Below are 21,402 nucleotides of genomic sequence, written 5' to 3'. Positions count from 1 at the left end.
CTGGATGTATGTGCATGCTTCCCCCAACTGAGACGGGGGGAGGGGGAGTACAAGGAGCCCCTGCTTGTCAGTGATGACTGGATAGACTGGCTTGCATTGATGCCAGACCAACGGCCCCAAGCCTACTTTGCTGGCTCAAAACCACTCGTGGGCATTCTCTCACCACATTTGTGGGCCAGCTCTGGGGACGTGATGGCCCGGCTTGATATTCTGCTCACGGTCTCACCCGGCTGGCCCGGAGCGGGGAAGTCGAGAGTGGATGCGTTCTCCTCTGCAGGCCAGATGACCCGGGAACCCCTTCCTGGGGCATTCATGCTGTTGGCAGAATGCAACACAAGATGCTCCATCTCTGGTGGTGAAGGCGTTCGTGCTGCCTGTCACCTGGGTGCCATGTTCAGCTCCTTGCCGCCTGGCCTTGGCCTTCCAAAGAGTGAGCACTGAGGTCACCGACCCAGCAGACTGCATCCACCTGCCACCCTCTCCACAGTGTTCGCCCAGACTTCCTCTTCAGGGAGGGGCATCTGGATCCCCTTTGCTGTATGCCTCCAGGAAAAGCATATGTTTTCTGTCATCCGGTTTGGTTTAGTTGATCTTATTTGTTCTAAAAAAAAGTTTTTTCTTTGCAATGTCCCATCTTTACAGCTAACTGTATTCATGATTTCTTCATTTACCGCGACTCCTTTATTTTTTTAATTTTAATTTCAATTGCAGTTAATTTAATATATCGTGCCATATTACTTGTCTGTGTTTATAATCATTTTTCAGTTTCAAACAAGTACTTTGTCTCTATATAGCTGCTCTATGCTTAATTCCTATAATCTTTTTAATTCAAGCCACCATCTCATGATGTTAAGACAGTTTTAATAACTAAGATTGTATTTCTTGTTTGTGGTTTGCCTTTTTCCCCTTTGTTAACTTGTTTAGTTACATATGGAAAATCCAAAGGAAAACTCCTTCTTTCATGTTTATTTTTATATAACTAAGGGTTTTATGTACATTGTGTATTAATTTTTTTATGTTTTACTAACTACTTCAAGCTTTATAATTGTCTTATTCTCTTTAACAACTGAAATAGAATAAGTTTAGGCGTATATGTTTTTGATAGAACACATGAGCGCTCTGAAGTTTTATGAGGTGTGATTATGTATTTGTCAACTTTTCAATTTGATTTATTTTTTTATATTATCTTATTAACTATTATCACAAGTCATGGTGGAAGGTTTTACATTTTTGAAATTTTAATTGTTAAAATCTTTTTTTTTACAATGTTAAAAGAATGTCATTTTAATGGATAGAATTGATGCTTTTCTAAGGAATAACTGCAGAGAAGTTAGGGTCTTAATTCAACTGTTTTGTTTTAATTGGAAGTTCTGATCTCTTTTTTTTTTTTTTTATCACAGTGTGACCAGATTGGTACTGGTCATTATAACCACTGGTTTACAATAGACTCTGCATTACAAGAATCATTAATGATGAAAGTGGCAGTGTTGCCTGTTTATGAAGACTAGATGACTTTGGCTTTTCCACCCAAGGCATGAGTGCCTGGTTTAGGGGATGACCTGTTTTGGCTGATGTGGAAAATATCCAGGAATAGTGTGGGCTGACAATGGTAGCAAGTGCCTTTAGACTGGTAAAGCCTATCTGTCTCCAGCTGCCATTTCCAGACACTGGTCTGCACATAACAGCACTGCCAGGAGTCACAGGTTCCTGTGAAGGCAATGGTAGAATTTTGATTAAAGCCACTGTCTTAAATTCTTACTTATTATTAGACTTTGTTAGTTGGAAAAGAGAAAAACTATTCAGAAAATAAAGAGGTCTCAAATAGCTAGCAGCCAATCAATATAATTACCAAATAGATTCTTCTCATAGGAAACTACTGATAATGCCATTGACCGTTAGTCCATGAAGATGGCATTTATAAAGGCAAATTAAGGTTTCAGATATGATGAAATTTAGAAGCCATGTATTAGAATATACAGAATTATATGAAATTCCTAATTTCTATGGACACCACCAAAACAGCATTTCAGTGTGGATAGTTAAGAATAACAAGTGTCAGATAAACCAGAGATTAATAGCATACATTTTTGAGGAAGTTTGTTCTGTAAGTAATTTTGTTTATTCCCACTGAACAAAAACCCAATTTCTTATATTTATAACTTACTAATTGCATGGTCTACATTTTTATATGTAGAAAAATTTATAGTTTCTATGAATTAGAATTAAAAAAGGAACAGGAACTGTTTACCACATTCGTATCAGAGCCTTTCTCCTGAGTAATGAAGCAGATAATAGAACTGCCAATGTCAGGGTGGAGGTGGGCACAGCCTGAAGCTCCCATCACCTGCATCTGTAACATTTCTGGATTCTCATCTGTTTCTCCTAGAAAAACAGGTATAAAATAAGAAGTCCAAGAGATATAGCCTGCATTGTAACACTAACTAATGAGATGATATCATCATCACTTTAAATTATCTCTAAGTTTTAATGCCAAAAAACTTCATTTATTTTGTTATCACCTTCTTACTGCACATATTTATCCATTCTAATAATTTTCTTCACTTTTTAAATGCCATTCCAAATAATTTGCAATTTTATTTTCATTTGTAAAATATATTTCAAGTCATATCTAACTTCATTTTCTTAAGTATAAGTAAACACAATGACCTATGTTTTTCATTATTATAAAGTTAGCACATTTAGGAAGCAGTCCATGTCTACTTTATTTACTAAACTTGACTGTACACAGAAAGATCTACCTTGTATCATTTTGCACATTTGAAATCTTATGTAGTCATTATCAAAACGATCATTTTATAAAACCAAAACAAATCCCAGAGAATATCTCTGAGTTTGATCAAAAATTTAAAATTAATAATGGAGACAATATTGGCTAGAATTCTTATCTGAATTTTAACATCAAACAAATGGATCCCCCATCTCACATATTTTAGAACCACTGTCCCAATAAGCAAATTAACTACTGACCTGGTTTGAGAACTCTTGGCCCAGAAAGCCAGCATTCTGAGCTACTGAGGTTCTTCAGATGTCCCAATGGTGCTAAGAGCTGAATGGGAGTCTGGACCTCTTGAAGGAGCAGCAGTGCTAGATCATTTCTTGCTGCCCCACTCACCAACCGAAATCTCTCATGCAGTAGAATGTTAGACACCTTAATAACTCTCAGAGGTGCTCCAGGGTGCTTCAGGCCTAGTATTACAGCAGTGTCTTCAGGATTCCTAAGTGTGTAGTTAGAGACTAATTAGAATATATTCACTAGGATATATGAGCCCTTAACAGCCATCAGTATTAGGCTTTGTAATGTATTCCATTAGCTATGATGTATAAAGTTCCTACTTTACCTGTAGGGAAATCAGAACACTATGAAAACTCAAAATTCATACACAGTGGAATTAGGGAGGTATTAACTAAGGGAAATATCAATCAAACACACTGAGGCAAATTTCTTGCCTAGCCTGATGCAAAGATTCTATAGAGATAAGAGATACTGTTCAGACATAATATGAAGTGAATTAATTCAAAGAAGACTTCAACAAACTACTTTGAAAATACTGTAGCACAATGTATTATATGAAGCAGGATGCAAACTTACATGTTCCTGACACAGTGGGCAGCAGTGAGAACCCAAGAGCTGCTAACAAGGGAACCACTGCAAATTTGACTGCCACAGCTGATGATCATGGCTTGCCAAGGCATGGTATATCGTAGAGAAATTCGATCTGCTAAAGCTGAGAATAAAAGTAAATTCAGTAGAATCGTCATCTGTAGCCCATCTTTAAAGTTTTTCATCCTTCCTATCCCTTCTAAACTTATCACTGTTACTAAAATTGACTTGCAAACACACAGTCTGTATTGTTACATATATGCTATTTCCCTAAAAGGAATAATTGCCTTATTGTTATGTTTCCAGATCCATTATTTCTTTATGGTCAAGTTTAATTACCTTTCATTTGTCAAACTATTGGGAACTATTATAGGTCTCTTCCCAAGGGGAATTCTTTTTCAGCTGTTAGTTTGCTTAGTTAGGAGTCATTAACATAGTAAGCAATAAAAAAAGAAGCAAAATTTATTTGACCATTTATTGGAGAAATAAAGTTAAAAATTTAAGTGGAACAGAAGGAACTGAGCTTAATTACTTTTTAAGAATTCAGTGACACTTAGGAGGGGATGATGGTGGTATAGCAGGAAGACACTATAGTCACCCCATGCAATGAACACAACTATATAACCATCATATTGTCTGAAATGCAAAATAATTTGATCTGAAGACTGAGAGAACAAATTATACAGCAAAAGAGACAGAAGCAGCCATATCAAAGAAAGCAGGAAGTGTGGAGATGTTGTTTGGGAGAGAAATGGCTCATGGCCACTGCAGTGGGTAGGGAGCAATGATGTAAAAGAAGGGTGACAGACAGACTAGCACACATAGCAGTGCACAAGGATAACAAACCCCATAGGAATTAGCTTGGAAAGTGAAAGGGGCTGAATTTTGTGGTTTTAAAGTCAGTAGGCTTGGCTCTGGGAGAGCCCAGAGGCCTTGAGGCTGCTCCTAGAGAAAAGACAGGTAAACAGCCTGGGAACATACAGTGTGGAAACAGCAATCTGAAGAGCACCTGGGCCACACAGCAGAGAGGCTTCAGTTCAGAGAATGTCCCAGAGGCAGTGTTCATAGACAGGCCATCTCCAGGAACAAAGGATCTAGAAAGTACCATTTACGTCCCCTGCCCCTCAGAATAAACACAGGGCCACCTGCGGTAACCAGTGCAGCATGGTTGCTTGCTACACAACTTTTTTACACCATGTTCCACCCCTTTGTGCTCTGGCAAGACTGCCCTTCTCAGTCAAATTTGCCTCTGTCTCAGTGTGGTGGCTTTTTCACCATGGTGGGCTTCCCATAAGCCTAGTACAAACTCCTGCCTATGTCACATCTCCCAACCTGAGAGTTTTGTGAAGCCTTGCATCCAGAGGCAGTGGTAACACATCTCATTTCACAAGCAGTCCAGAACACACCTAGTTAAAACCAACCACATTCAGGCCAGAGTTTAAAAACTACCCAGAGCAGGTGAAGAGAGCCACTGTAAAAGACTGGCTGAAATGATAAAGTGGCCAGAATGAAACAAAAGAACAAAGGCAGCACACACTGGAAGCATGCCTGGAAGTGGCAGCATTTGGGGACCAGTAATACGATACAGCAGGTCACTAGAGGACCTCTTCTTCCTAAGGCCATTACTGTCCGAAGAGGAATTGTAGCTAACCTCCCTAACACAGAGAAATAGGCATGGAGACTTAGACAAAATAAAAAGATGGAGAAAGCTGTCTTAAATGAAAGAACAAGATAAGGCCAAGGCCAGATCTCTAAGCAAAACTGCTATAAGTGGCATGCTTGATAGAGGATTCAAAATAATGGTCATAAGGATACTCACTGGATTGAGAAAAGACTGGAAGGCATCAGTGAGACTACTAACACAAAAAATAACATAGGAGATAAAGGGCTTAATAAATGAAATGAGAAACATTCTTGATGGCATGAAGAATAGAAGAAATGAGGAACAAATTAATGATCTAGGAGACAGAATAATGGAAAGTAATCAAGCTGAACAAAAGAGAGAAGAGAGAAGTACACAAAATGAGAATAAACTCAGTGACTCCATCAAATGTAATAACATTCATTTTATAGGAGCCAAGAAGTAGAGAGAAAAGGGGGCACAGAAATTATTTAAAGAGATAGTAACTGAAACTCCCCTAATCTGGAGAAGGAAACATATCCAGATCCAAGAAGCACAGAAACCCCTCCACAAAATCAACAAAAGTAGACCCACACCAAGATATACTGTAATTAAACTAGCAAAATACAGTGACAAGACAAAATTTTGAAAGCAGCAAAACAAAAGAAGACAGTTATATACAAGGAAAATGCATAAGGATAAGAGTGGATTTTCAGCAGGAAGGAGTGGCATGATATTTTCAAAGTGCTAAATGCGGAAAATCTGCAGCCAAGAATACTCTATCTAGCAAGGCTACCCTTCAGAACAGAAGGAAAGATAGTTTTCCAGGCAAAAGACAACTAAAGAATTTGGTGACCAGTGAACCAGTTCTGCAAGAAATGGGGACTCTTTGAGTGGAAACAGGAGACCAAACGTTACAGTATAAAGGTAGGAAACATAAAAGCAGTAAAAATTAACACTTCTATAAAATGTCATGCAAGGAACTCAGAAAATAAAAGGATTTAAAATATGACAGCATACGGGGACTGGGTGGCTCATTTGGTTAAGCCCCTTGATTTTGGTCTGGTTTATGATCTCAGGGTTTTGAGTTTGAGCCCAAGTCCAGCTCCATGTTGGGCATAGAGTCTGTTTAAGATTCTCTCTCTCCCTTTCCCCCATCCCTCCCCTTCCTTCTTGCTCATGCTTTCTCAAAAAATAAACAAATAGATAAATAAATAGATAAATATCAGCAGATATTAAAATGAGAGGCGGAAAGGAGTAAAGAATGGTTTCAAGCTTAAATGACCATAAACTTAATATAGACTGATAAATATGCAAAGAATAAAGAAAAATAACCAGGTATATCACTAAAGAAAATCAGCAAACCATTAAAGAAAGACAAGAATATATCAAAGAAAATCTTCATAAACAACCACAAAGCAAATACATTGATATGTATTTATCAATAATTATGTTGAATGTAAATGGAGTGACTATTCCAATCAGAAGACAAAGAGTGACACAATGGATGTGTCCATCGATGGGGAAGACCCATCTGTATGCTGTCTATAATAGAATCATTTGAGACCTAAAGACACCTGCAGATTGAAATGAGGGGATGGAAAAACATTTATCATGCAAATGGCTATAAAAAGAAAGCCGGAGTGGCAATACTTTTATTGTACAAACTAGACTTTAGATTTTTTAAAAAATTTTTATTTGACAGAGAGAGAGAGAGCACAAGCAGGGGGAGTGGCAGGCAGAGGCAGAGGGAGAAGCAGGCTCCCCATGGAGGAGCAGGAGCCCAATGTGTGACTCCATCCCAGGATCCCGGATCCCAGGATCATGACCTGAGCCGAAGGCAGTCGCCAAACCAACTGAGCCACCCAGGCACCCCAAACGGGACTTTAAAACAAAGAATATTAACAAAAGACAAAGAAGGCCACTATATAATCATAAAGGGGACAATCCAACAAGAAGATGTAAAACTTGTAAATATTTATACACCCAACATGGGAGAACCCAAATACATAAAGCAGTTAATAACATTAAGGAACTCATTGATAATAATGAAATAATAGTAGTGGACTTTAACACCACACTTACATCAATGGACAGATCATCCAAACAGAAAATCAACAAGGAAACAGGGCTTTAAATGACATAATGGACCAGATAAACTTAACATATATAATCATGACATTCCAACCTAAAAGAGCAAAGGACACATTCTTTTCAAGTGCATTTGGGTCATTCTCCAGAATAGATCACATGTAAGCCCACAAAACAGGCCTCAAGAAATTCAAGATGGAAGTCATACCATGCATCTTTTCTGACCACAATGCTATAAAATGAGAAATCAACCACAAGAAAAAAAAATCTGGAAAAACCACAAATACATGGAAGTTAAACTAAATATAAGTAATGAATAAGTGAACCAGGAAATCAGAGAAGGAATAAAAAATTACATGGAAATAAATGAAAATGAAAACACAACAGTCCAAAACTGTTGAGTTTCATCAAAAGTGGTCCTAAGAGGGAAGTACTTAGCAATACATACCTAGTTCAACCAGCAAGAAAAAGTCTGAAATAAGCTCACCTTACACCTAAAGGAGCTAGAGAAAGAACAATAAACAAAGCCTAAAACCAGGAGAAGGAAGGAAATTATAAACATGAAAACAGAAATAAATGATATAGAAACTAAAAACAACAGAACAGATCAATGAAACCAAGAGCTGGTTCTCGGAAAAATACTAATAAAATTGATAAGCCTCCAGGCAGATTTATCAAGAAGCAAAGAGGAAGGACTAAAATAAATAAAATTACAAATGAGAGAGAAATAACAACCAATACCACAAAAATACAAACAGATATACAGATAATTATAAGAAAATATGAGAAACTATATGCCAACAAACTGGACAACTTGGAAGCAATTGGTAAATTCCTAGAAAAAGGAATAGAAAATTTGAAAAGATTGATTACCAACCTATAAATTGAATCAGTAATAATAATGATAAAAAAAACTCCCAACAAACAAAAGTCCAGGATGAGATGGCTTCCCAGATGAATTCTATCAAACATTCAGAGTTAATACCTATTCTCAAACTATTCCTAAAAACAGAAAAGGAAGGATCACTTCCAAATCCATTCTATGAGGAGAGAATTACTCTAAAATCAAAACCAGAAAACGCTCCACTAAAAAAGACTATAGGCCAATATCTGATGAACACGGATGGAAAAATTCCTGAGAAAATACTAGCAAATCAAATAGAACAATACATTAAATAAATCATTCACCCACTCAAATCGGATTTATTTCTGAGTGGTAGGTGGTTCAATTATCACAAATCAATGTGATATACCATCAATAAAAGGATAAAACCATATGATTATTTCAAGAGACACAGGAAAAGCATTTGACAAAGTACAAATATCCATTCATGATAAAGATCCTCACCAAGGTAGATTTAGAAGGAACATACTGCAACATAATAAAGGCCATATATGAAAACCCCAGACACCATCAACCACAATGGCAAAAAACAGAGCTCTTTCCCTATTTAGGAAAAAAAAAATGATGTCCACTCTCACCACTGTTATTAATCATAGTATTAGAAGTCCTAGCCTCGGCAATCAGATAAGCACTAGAATCAAAGGCATCCAGTCAGCAAGAAAGAAGCAAAACTTTCACTACCTGCAGATGACGTGACACTATATACAGAAAACTGACATGACTCCAACAAAAATTCAGGTAGAACTGATAAAGTCAAGTCTCAGGATACAAAGTAAATGTGCAGAAATCTGTTACATTTCTATACACCAATTAATGAGCAGCAAAAAGAGAAATTAAGAAAACAATCCCATTTAGAGTTTTACCAAAAGCAATAAGATATCTAGGAATAAATGTAACCAGAGGTTTGAAAGACCTGTACTCTGAACTGTAAAACACGGATGAAAGAATTTGTAGAGCACACAAAAATGATGAACATCCCACAGTCATGCACTGGAAGAAAAATTACTTGAAAAGGTCTCTAACCCACAGCAATCTACAAATTTAATGTAATCCTATCAAAACACCACCAGGGTTTTTCATAGAGCTAGAAAAATCCAAAAATTTGTTTGGAACCACAGAAGAACTTTGTTTTTAAATTATTTTACGTATATATTTTTATTATTATGTTCAGTTAGCAAACATATACAGAAGAACTTTAATTGTCAAAGCAATGTTGAAAAAGAAAAGTTAAGCTGGAAGCAGTACATCTAGTCTTCAAGTTATATTACAAAGCTGTAGTGATCAATACAGTGTGGTACTGGTACGGAATATACAGATACATAACACACAAAAATAGATCAATGAAACAGAATAGAAAATCCAGAAATAAACACACAATTTTGTGGTCAACTAATCTTTGACAAAGCAGAAAAGAATATCCAATGGCAAAAAGATAGTCTCTTCAACAAATGGTGTTGGGAAAACTGGACAGTCATATGCAGAAGAATGAAACTGGACCACTTTCTTACAGCATACACAAAAATAAACTCAAAATGGATTAAATGTGAAAGCTGAAACCATTAAAATCCTAGAAGAGAGCACCAATAGTAACTTCTCTTGACATCAGCTACAGCAACTTCTTACTAGACACATCTCCTGAGGCAAAGGAAACAAAAGCAAAATTTAACTATTGGGACTTCATCAGGATAAAAAGCTTCTGTACAGAAAAGGAAACAATCAACAAAACTAAAGGCAGCCTGCAGAATGGGGAAAGATATTTGTAAACAATGTATCTGATAAAAGGCTAGTATCGAAAATATAAAAAGCATTTGTTAAACTTAACACCCAAAAGCCCAAACCCCAGTTAGGAAATTTTCAGAAGATATGAACAGATATTTCTGCAAAGAAGACATCCAAATGGACAACAGACACATGAAAAGATGCTCAACATCACTCATCATCAAGGAACTACAAATCAAAACCACCAGGAGATATCACCCCACACTAGTCAGAATGGCTAAAATTAAAAAAAAAAGAAGAAGCAACAGATATTGGCAAGGATGCAGAGAGGAACCCTCTTGCACTGTTGGTGGGAATGAAAACTGGTGCAGCCACTCTGGAGAACAGTATGGAGGTTCCTCAAGACATTAAAATAAAACTGCACTATGACCCAGCATTTGCAGTACCAGGTATTGACCCTCAGAATAAACAATACCGATTCAGAGGGGTACATGCTCCCTGATGTTTATAGTAGCAATGTCCACAATAGCCAAGATATGGAAGCAGCCCATCGACAGATGAATGGATAAAGAAATGTGGTACATATATACTTTGGAATATTACTCAGTCATCAGAAAGGAATGAAATCTTGCCATTTGCAATGACAAGGATGGAACTAGAAAGTATTATTCTAAGCAAAATATGTCATTCAGAGAAAGACAAATACCATATAATTCACTCACATTTGAAATTAAAAAAAAAAAAAGCGATGAGCAAAGGGGGAAAAAAAAGAGAGGCAAACCAAGAAACAGACTGTTAATTCTAGAGAACAAACTGATGGTTACCAAGGGGAACTCGGTGGAGGATGGGTGAAACAGGTGATGGGAATGAAGCAATGCACTTGTTGTGATGAGCACATGGTGTTGTATGGAAGTGCAGAATCGCTATATTGTACACCTGAAAGTCATATTACCATGTATGCTAACTGGAATTTAAATAACAACTTTAAAATTTAAACCTTAGTGTGATGTGCAGTTGTTACTTTAAATATGATTTTCAGGTTTGCCACTTAGGAAAGTGAAGTTTAGAGTTTGTCATAAAAGTTTTGAGTTGAAGTAATACATATATAAATTGAAATATGGTAGAGATAAGAAGATAAGAAGTTCTTTGCTCAGATATTTCAAAGTCCTCATCACTTTGACAATTAACACAGTGTAATTCCCTGGATAGTCTAGATTCTGTCTTCACCTATTCTCTTCCCTTACTCTTTTTATACATCTTATCTCTACCATTATTTCAATTTATATATGTATTAACTACTATTATTCAACTCAAAACTTTTGTGACAAACTCTAAACTTCACTTTCCTAAGTGCAAACCTGAAAATCATAAAGTAACAACTGCACATCAGAGTATGGTTTAATATTTTAAAGTTGTTATTTAAATTCCAGTTAGCATACATGAGATTATTTCCAGTTGTACGATATAGAGATTCTATACTTCCATACAACACCATGTGCTCATCACAAGTGCTTTAGAGGGTAGGAATTGGGGGGATGGGTTATTAAAACCCTGGTGATGGGAATTAAGGAAGGCATAATAAAAGGAGCACTGGTTGTTATACGCCAACAATGAATCATGGAACACTACATCAAAAACTAATGATGTGATGTATGGTGAGTAACATAACAAAATAAAACAATTTTTAAGAAAATATTAAAAAAGGCATCCATTACTATGGATATGACAGTATGAACATGATACATAGGATTAATTAGGTGAAAATATAATATGAAGTAATATGATTGTGTTAGAAATAAATTTCTAAGGAAAGAAAAGTGAGGTTGTCATTGATGATAGTATGACAGATTTCATAATAGTAAGGAAAAGAAAGATGGTCACAATGTAACAGATTTCAGTAGAGCATATTAGAGAAATTTTTATATATATTTCTACCAAGAAAGTATATTCTCAACTTAAAAATCTGACATTACTTTTGTTAAGATTCTGTGGTAGTAAAGAAGTTCTTGTTAGAAGAATAAAAAGTTTGAGTGTCTATGCTAACCTTGTTCCCTCTTTCTATTCTGATAATGTGATTGAACTATTCTGGTTCTATGGGTATCACAGTAATTAAGAAAATTATTATTATCATGTCACCTGTATCAGAAAGAAATATGGCAGTTATATAATACACCAAGGATGAAATACCTTTGGAAGTCCTAAGGTTAATGATTCCTATTATTTGGTATTGAAAACTCATGCATTTCTCTGGAAAAAACTCTCCCCCTCCTTTTCTATTTCCATTATCATTTTCTCTTCATTTTTTTTCATACCTCCCTGACTACCATTTTCCTGGGCCTCACTCTGAGGCTGTGGCAGAGAGATGAACTCTGGTGGAACAGAAGCAGGAGTGCCAGTAAAAGCTGAGTTGTTTGTAGAGGTAGAGACTGAAAGGGAGATGGAAGCAGAGTTAGTCATGGCCCCTTGCTGGGACCCTGGTGCATGGCTGGGCCGTGTGACTCCCTGAAGCCAAAAAAGGAAAGGTCTCCCTTGGCTGAAGACGTAGGGCTTTGTGCAATGTTCATCGAAGTGACTCAAAATTCCCACTTGCACCCATGTGTCTTTTTGTTGTAGATGGCATACCAGAGGTGCCCCTAAGTCACCCTGCAAGAAACAAAGAGCAAAATGTCCATGTACATTTTAAAGGCGGCTAGGAAGTAACTTCTGGTTTTGAAGAAGTAACTTTTGCTTTCCACACCCCTCAGCTGTATCACCTTACAGCCAGTCTCGCCAAGAGCTTGCTTGGCCTCCACACAGAAAGTGAATTCATTGAGCTTGGGGCAAAACTGGGCACATGTGCTGACTTGCAGTATTTTTAGATGCCTTTTCTGCAGAATTCCAGGACTTCCTAGTGGAAAAAAGAGAACAGAGAGGATTTTAGTTTTACCCTAGTTAGAGGGAGAAATATGGCTGAAGGAAAAGATAATCACAAACCTTCTATTACATGAAAGGATACTACTCCTTCTTTTCAAATATATCATACTTATGCTCATGTAAATATGCTGCATTACTCACCTCTCATGAGGGACCCACTGGGTAGCCAGCAGTCATACAGCTGTATATTTTTCTCTTGCTCCATGTTCTCCTCTAGACAGATAGGAAGCACCAAGGGTTGAAAATGTAGGGGCTGTTTCAGGAATCACACCCAAACCATAAGCTACCTACGAATAAAACTAATCAAAGAGGTAAAAGATACACTGATGAAAGAAAGTGAAGATGACACAAAGATATGGAAAGACATTCGATGTTCATGCACTGGAAGCAAAATTTTTAGTGTCTATATCACCTAAGCAATCTACACATTTAGTGCAATGCCTATCAAAATACCACCAGCATTTTTCACAGAGGTAGAACAAACAATCCTAACCTTTTATGGAACTGCAGAAGACCCTGAATAGCCAAAGCAATCTTGACAAAGAAAAACAAAGCTGGAGGAATCACAATTCTGGACTCAAGTTACAGTGCAATCTCTATTGATCAAGACAACACTGGCGTGCCTGGGTGGCTCAGGCATTAAGCATCTGCCTTCGGCTCAGGTCATGATCACAGGGTCCTGGGATGGAGCCCCGCATCAGGCTCCCTGCTCAGCAGGGAGCCTACGTCTCCCTCTCCCACTCCCCCTGCTTGTGTTCCCTCTCTTGCTGTGTCTCTCTCTGTCAAATAAATAAATAAAATCTTAAAAAAATAGACAATACTGTACTTGCACACAGATCAATGGAGCAGAATTGAAAAGGCAGAAATAAACCCACAACTGTAGGGTCAATTAATTTTTGACAAAGTAGGAAAGAATATCCAATGAAAAAAAGACAGTGTCTTCAACAAATGGTGTTTGGAAAATAGACAGTAACAGGCAAAAGAATGAAACTGAATCACTTTGTTACACTATGAACCAAATAAATTCAAAATGCATTAAAAATGTAAATGTGAGACCTGAAATCATTAAAAATGCCACAGGAGATTACAGGCAGTAAAGCTCTTTGACACTGGCTGTAGCAACTTCTTACTAGACATGTCTCCTTAGGCAAGTGAAACAAAAGCAAAAATAAAATATCAGGATTACATGAAAATGAAAATCTTCTGGACAGTGAAGGAAGCAATCAACAAAACTGAAAACATATAGAATGGAAGATATTTGCAAATGACATATCTGACAAAGTGTTGGTATCCAAATATATAAAGAATTTATACAACTGAGTACCCTAAAAACAAATAATCCAATTAAAAGTGTGCAGAATACAGGAATAGACATTTTTACAAGGAAGATATACAGATGATCAACAGCCACATGAAAAGATGTTCATTATCACCATCATCAGGGAAATGAAAATCAAAAACACAGGTGGTATCTCTTAAGACCAGCCAGAGTGGCTAAAACCAACAATGAAAGAAACAGCAGATGTTAGCGAGGATGCAGAGAAAGGGCAACCCTCTCACACTGTTGTTGGGAATGCAAACTGGTACAGCCACTGTGGAAAAGAGTACAAAGTTTCTTCAAAAAGTTAAACCAGAACTAACCTACAAGACAGTCATTGCACTATAGGTTTTTACCTGCAGTCTACAAAAACACTAATTTGAAGAGATCCATGCAGATGTTTACAGCAGAATTATCAAGAGCCAAATTCTGGAAAGACCCCAAATGACCATCAACTAATGAAGGAACAAAGAAAAAGTGGTATATAGGTATACAATAGAATATACTCAGTCAAGAAATAGAATGAAATCTTGCCCTTTGCAACCACATGGATGAAGCTAGACTGTATTATGTTCAGTGAAATAAGTCAGTCAGAGAAAGACAAATACTATATGACTTCACTCGTATGAGAAATTTAAGAAAGAAAACAAATGAATATTGGGGTGAGAAATAAATGAAAATAAGAAATAGATTCTTAGGGGGGCCTGGGTGACTCAGTTGGTTAAGCGACTGCCTTCAGCTCAGGTCATGATCCTGGAGTCCCGGGATCGAGTCCTGCATTGGGCTCCCTGCTCAGCGGGGAGTCTGCTTCTCCCTCTGACCCTCTTCCCTCTCGTGCTCTCTCTCATTCTCTCTCTCAAATAAATAAATAAAATCTTAAAAAAAATAAAAATCTTAAAAAAAATAGAAATAGATTCTTAAACATAAATATTGGTGGTTACTAGAGTGGAAGTGGGTGGGAAGATGAGTGAAATAGTTGATGGGAATTAAGGAGTGCACTTGTGATGAACATTGGGGTGGTGTATATGGAATTGTTGAATTACTAAATTGTACAGTTGAAACTGATATTACACTGTTAACTAACTAGAATTTATTTTCATTAATTTATTTTTTATTATGTTATGTAAGTGACCATACAGTACATCATTAGCTTTTTTTTTAAGATTTTATTTATTTATTCATGAGAGACAGAGAGAGAGAGAGAGAGGCAGAGGGAGAAGCAGGCTCCCAAGGAGCAGGGAGCCCGATGCGGGACTCGATCCCAGGACCCTGGGATCATGACCCGAGCTGAAGGCAGACGCTTAACCATCTGAGCCACCCAGGCACCCCATCATTATCTTTTGATGTAGCGTTCCATGATTTATTGTTTGCATGTAATACCTAGTGCTCCATGCAATATACGCCCTCTTTAATACCCATCACTGGGTAACCCATTCCCCACCCGCCTCCCCTCTAAACCCCTCAGTTTGTTTCTCAGAGTCCATAGTCTCTCATGGTTCAACTCCCCCTCCAATTCCCCCACTTCATTTTTCCTTTACTTCTCCTAATGTCTTCCATGCTATTCCTTATGATTCCACAAAGAAGTGAAACCATATGATAATTGACTTTCTCTACTTGACTTATTCACTTAGAGTAATCTCCTCCAGTTCCATCCATGTTCATGCAAAAGTTCGATATTCATCTTTTCTGATGGCTGAGTAATATTCCATTGTATATATGGAGCAATTATTCTTTATCCATTCATCTGTTGAAGGTAATCTTGGCTCTTTCCACAGTTTGGCTATTGTGGACATTGCTCCTATGTACTAACTGGAATTTAAGTAAAAACTTGGAAAAACTGTAAACCAAAATACCTGGAGGCTTAACTACATTAAATGGGTCAACGAAAAAATCAAACAGCAAATTTAAAAAAATGAAGAAAAATCAAAATGAACAAATAATGGCCCCAAATCTTTAGGACTCAGGAAAAGCTGTTCTCACAGGGAAGACTGCAGCAATATAAAACTATATCAGAAAGTAAGAAACATTATACCTAGAGGAGCTAGAATAGGAACAAAGCCAAAGCCATTATAAGGAAGGAAGTAAAAAGACTTGAGAAGAAATAAAGGAAATAGAGACTAAAAACACAGGTCAATGAAACGAGCTGGTTTCATTTATCTTTGAAAAGATAAAATTGATAAACCTTTAGCCAGACTCATCAAGAAAAAAAAAATGAAAGAAGACTCAAATAACTGAAAACAAAAATGAAGAAGAAATGACAAATGACAGCAGAGAAATTCAATGCATTATAAGAGAATATTATGACATGCCAAAAAATTGAACAACCAAGAAGAAATGGATAAATTCCTAGAAACACAAAATCTTCCAAAACTGAATCAAGAAGAAATAGAAAATCTGAACAGACGAATGACTAGCAGTAATCAGTAGTCACAAAACCTCCCCCCCAAAAATTTCAGGACCGGAGGGCTTCAGATGTGAATTTTACAAACATTTAAGGATGAGATAATACCTATTCTTCTCACCCTATTTCAATAAAATAGGAAAGAGTTGTAAGTATACAAATTCATTGTATAAGGCCAGCATTATCCTGATACCCAAGGCAGATAGACATTATAAAACAAAACAAAACAAAATTATAGGCCAAAATCTCTGATGAATACTGGTGCAAAAATCTTCAATAAAATATCATCAAAACTACTCATATATATAATTCACAGGATGTTTGGGTGGCTCAGCTGGGTAAACATAGAACTCTTGATTTTGGTTCAGGTCATGATCTCAGCATCATGAAATCGAACCCTGCATCAGGCTCTGTGTTGGACATGGACCCTGCTTTAGATTCTCTCTCTCCATCTACCCCTCACCTACTCATGCTCACACACACTCTTTTTAAAAAAAAATAAAAATAAAAAATAATAATTTCCCAATGTCAATTGAATTTGGTTGAATATAACTTTTGGTCCAATATTATCCCTGGGTTGCAAAGTGGTTCAATATTTGCAAATCAATCAACAGAATACATCGAAAAGAAAGGGTAAGAAACATATCACTTCAAGAGACACAGAAAAAGCATTTGACAAAGGACAATATCCATCCATGAAAAAACCTCAAAAATGTAGGTTTAGAGGAAACATACCTCAATATAATAAAGCCCATCTATGAAAAACCTACAGTGAACATTATCCTCAACATGGAAGACTGAAAACCTTTCCCCTAATGTGAGGAACATGATAGGGATATCCACCCTCACCAACTGTTGTTCATCGCAGTACTGGAATTCCTAGCCTCAACAATGAGACAACAAAAAGAAGCAATACACATTGAAATCAGGAGGAAGAAGTCAAACTTTCACTGTTGCAGATGACATGACACCAAATATAGAAACCTGAAAGAAAAGAGAAAAGAAAACCTGGAAGACTCCACCAAAAATTGTTAGAGTTGACACACAAATTCAGCAAAGTCACAGGATACAAATTCAATGTACATAAATTTGCTGCATTACTCTACACCAACAATGAAGCAGCATAAAGAGAAATCAAGAAGTCAGTTCCATTTACAATTGGACCAAAAACCATAAAATGCCTAGAGATAAACCTCACCAAAGAGGTAAACAACCTGTACACTGAAAATTATAAAATACTGATGAAAGAAATTGAGGAAGACACAAAGAAATGGAAAAATATTCCATATTCATGGATTGGATGAACAAATATTGTTAAAATGATTATACTACCCAAAGCAATCTACACATTCAACGCAGTGTCTATCAAAATACCACCAGCATTTCTCACAGAGCTAGAACAAACAATCCTTACATTTGTATGGAACCACAAAAGACCCTGAATATCCAAAAGTAGTTTCGGAAAAGCAAAGCAAAGCAAAACAAAGCTGGAGGCATTAAGATTTTGGATTCAAGATATATTAATCAAAACAGTATGGTAATAGCACAAAAACAGACACACATGTCCATGGAACAGAATAGAAAACCTAGAAATAAGCCCAGAACTATGTGGTCATTTAATCTTGACAAGCAGGAAAGAATGGGAAAAACATAATCTCTTCAAAAAATCGTGTTACAAAAACTGGACAGCAACATGGAAGAGAATGAAACTGGATGACTTTCTTACACCATACACAAAAATAAATTCAAAATGCATTAAAGGCCTAAATGTGAGGCATGAAACCATAAGAATCCTGGAAAAGAGCACAGGGAGTGATTTCTCTGAATCAGCATATATATATGTGTCTGGAGACAAGGAAACAAATGCAAAAATGAACTATTGGAACTTCTTCAAAAGAAAAAGCTTCTGCACAGGGAAGGAAATAATTATACTAAAAGGCAACCTACAGAATGGGAGAAAATATTTGCAAATGGCATATCTGATAAAGGGTGAGTATCCAAAACGTATAAAGAACCCATACAACTCAATACCCCAAAACACAATAATCCAGTCAAGATAGGAGCAGACTTTTCTCTAAAGAAGACATCCAGATGATGAAGAGACATAAGAAAGGATGCTCAATATCACTCATCATCAGGGAGGTGAACATCATAAAACTACAATGAGATATCACCTCACACCTGTCAGAATGCCTACAATTAACAACCTAAAAAACAACAGATGTTGGTGAGGATGTGGAGAAAGTGGAAAACTCTTACACTCTTGGTGGGAATGCAAACTGGTGCAGCCACTCTGGAAAACAGTATGGAGCTTGCTTAAAAGGTTAAAAATAGAACTACCCTATGACCCAGCATTATTGCTACTGGATACTTACCCACAGAACACAATACTAATTCAAAGCAAAACATGCACCCCTATGTTTATAGCAGCATTATCTACAGTAGCCACAATATGGAAAGAGCCCAAGTGTCCGTAACTGATAAATGGATAAAGAAAATGTGAGATAGATATAATAAGACCTATACATCTATTTTACTTACATATATGTGTGTGTGTGTATATATAAAAACTTCTACTTACAGGGCGCCTGGGTGGCTCAGTTGGTTAAGCAACTGCCTTCGGCTCAGGTCATGATCCTGGAGTCCTGGGATCAAGTCCCACATCGGGCTCCCTGCTCGGCAGGGAGTCTGCTTCTCCCTCTGACCCTCCCCCCTCTAATGTGCTCTCTCTCTCTCTCATTCTCTCTCTTTCAAGTAAATAAATAAATAAATCTTTAAAAAAACATATACTTACATACATATAAAAATACTAAAATGGAAAATAGGTATAAAAAGAATAGAACCTGACACGGATCGAACTAGAGTGTATTAAGCTAAGTGAACCAAGTCAGTCAAAGATACATACCTCATAATTTCACTCATATGTGGAATTTAAGAAACAAAATAAATGAGCGAATGGAAAAAAAAAAAAGATTGAGGCAGACCAAGAAAGAGACTCAACAGACTCTTGACTCTAGAGAACAAACTGACGGTTATCAGAGGGAAGGTGGGCAAGGGCATGGGAAAACAGGAGATGGGATCAAGAAGTATCCTTGTTTTGATGAGGAGCAGGTAATTAAAATAGACCTTAAAAATAAAATAAAAACAACAACATCTAGAACAACAGAAAATAACAAGAGTTGGCAAGAATGTGATGAATTTTGAAACCCTGTACACTGCTGGTAGGAATGTAAAATGATACCACTATTGTGGAAAACATTACAGAGCTTTCTCAAAAAATAAAAATAGAATTACCATATGATTCAGCAATTCCAGTATTGGGTATATATTTAAAAGAAATAAAAGCAGGGTCCTGGTGATTAAAAGGGGCACATGCACCCTAATTTTTACAGCAGCAATGTCCATAATAGTCAAACTATAGAAAAAACTCCATTGCCCATTGACAGATGAATGGATAAAGAAAAAGTGTACACACTCACCACACACACACACACACACACACACACACACACACACACACAGAGGGATATTACTCAGCCACCAAAAAGGATGAAACCTTGCCATTTGCAATGATATGTATGGAACTAGACGGTATTATGCTAAGCAAAAGAAGTCAGTCAGAGAAAGACAAATACCATATGAATTCACCTATGTATAATTTAAGAAAGAAAGAGGTGAACATTAAGGGAAGGGAAGGAAAAATAAGATGAAAATTGAGAGCGAGGCAAACCATAAGAGACTGTTAACTCTAGAGAACAAGGTGAGGGTTCCTCGAGGGGAGGGTTGAGGAGGGTGGGTGATGGGGTAGCTGGGTGATGGGCATTAAGGAGGGTACTTGGATATAATAAGTACTGGGTGTGATATGCAACTGATCAATCACTAAATTCTACTCCTGAAACTAATAATACAGTATGTACTGAATGTGTGAATTCAATTTGAATTCAATTCAGATTGAATTGAATTTAAATAAAAAAATAATAAAAAACATAACTGAGGAGGGAGTTAGGATTATGGGAGAGTAGGGAACCCTGGGTTCATCTGATTCCTGGAATTCAGTGAGATAGTTATCAAATCATTCTGAACAACTGTGAAATCAATCAGAGATCTGAGAAAATAAAATGCTGCAATTCTACAAATGGAAAAGTGTCCACCCTTTGGAAGGTAGGAGATGAGGAGAGTTGAACCGCATGGAATATAGCTGTGGATATGGCAGCAGGGAGGGTGGCTGTTGGAGGCGGCTACTGCAAAGGATTATAAGCAGCAGAGCACAAACGGTGAACATTTAGATGTCTGCCACGGTGGGAATGTGCCTGGCTTATAAGTGGTCAGGTGGGAAGAATCCCAGGTGTGACGGTGTGGTCTCAGGATCCCTCGGGTCACAAGAAGAATGGGTGTTTCTGAGAGCAGCCAAGTTCCTAGGCTGGGGAACAGAGAAGCTGGCTGAGATCAGCAAGTCTAGGTCCTGGCTTTCTGCTTGGTATGGTCGTAAACTGTGAACCACTACACTGTTGAGTGACCACACTCGGCGTAGGAGCCCAACAAAAGACAGAAGTGAGTTGAGACTCCCCTCCCTCCCCTGGAAGGAAAAGTGTGGGTCCTCAGCAAAGGAGTCTGTAAAATTTGGAGACTTTAAGTCAGTTGTGTGCCTGAGATCAAAACACTCAGTTACAGGCTGGGTGAACACAAAGTTCACATGTAAACCAGGATGACAAGAGTGACTGCTTTACTTTGAGGGCTAACTAAAGAATGAAGAGTATGGACTTTCAGCTTTAGGGCTTGAGAGTGTGGTGCCACCGTATTCAACCCCCAATCA

At 37.2% G+C, this 21,402-nt stretch overlaps 1 protein-coding gene across 1 annotated transcript in view; it reads right to left on the bottom strand.

Annotated features, from left to right (window-relative positions):
• Nucleotides 1-1,437: 1,437 nt before the first annotated feature.
• LOC148161648 (serine protease 53-like) overlaps nt 1,438-21,402 on the bottom strand; it is a 41,922-nt gene continuing 21,957 nt past the window's right edge. Inside the window, exons 4-8 of the mRNA XM_088020678.1 lie at nt 12,300-12,600; nt 3,611-3,746; nt 2,989-3,236; nt 2,249-2,382; nt 1,438-1,707 (exon numbers count right to left, since the gene is read on the bottom strand). Coding sequence (XP_087876804.1) covers nt 1,438-1,707; nt 2,249-2,382; nt 2,989-3,236; nt 3,611-3,746; nt 12,300-12,600 — 1,089 coding nt within the window. The remainder of the gene's footprint in view (nt 1,708-2,248; nt 2,383-2,988; nt 3,237-3,610; nt 3,747-12,299; nt 12,601-21,402) is intronic.

This window comes from Eumetopias jubatus, unplaced genomic scaffold (genome assembly GCF_037043125.1).
Source record: "Eumetopias jubatus isolate StellerSeaLion01/CBP00866 unplaced genomic scaffold, mEumJub1_p1.0 scaffold_105, whole genome shotgun sequence".
Taxonomy (NCBI): Eukaryota; Metazoa; Chordata; class Mammalia; order Carnivora; family Otariidae; genus Eumetopias; species Eumetopias jubatus.
The sequence above is the reverse complement of the archived record's forward strand: the minus strand, read 5'-3'. Positions and strand labels throughout refer to the sequence as shown.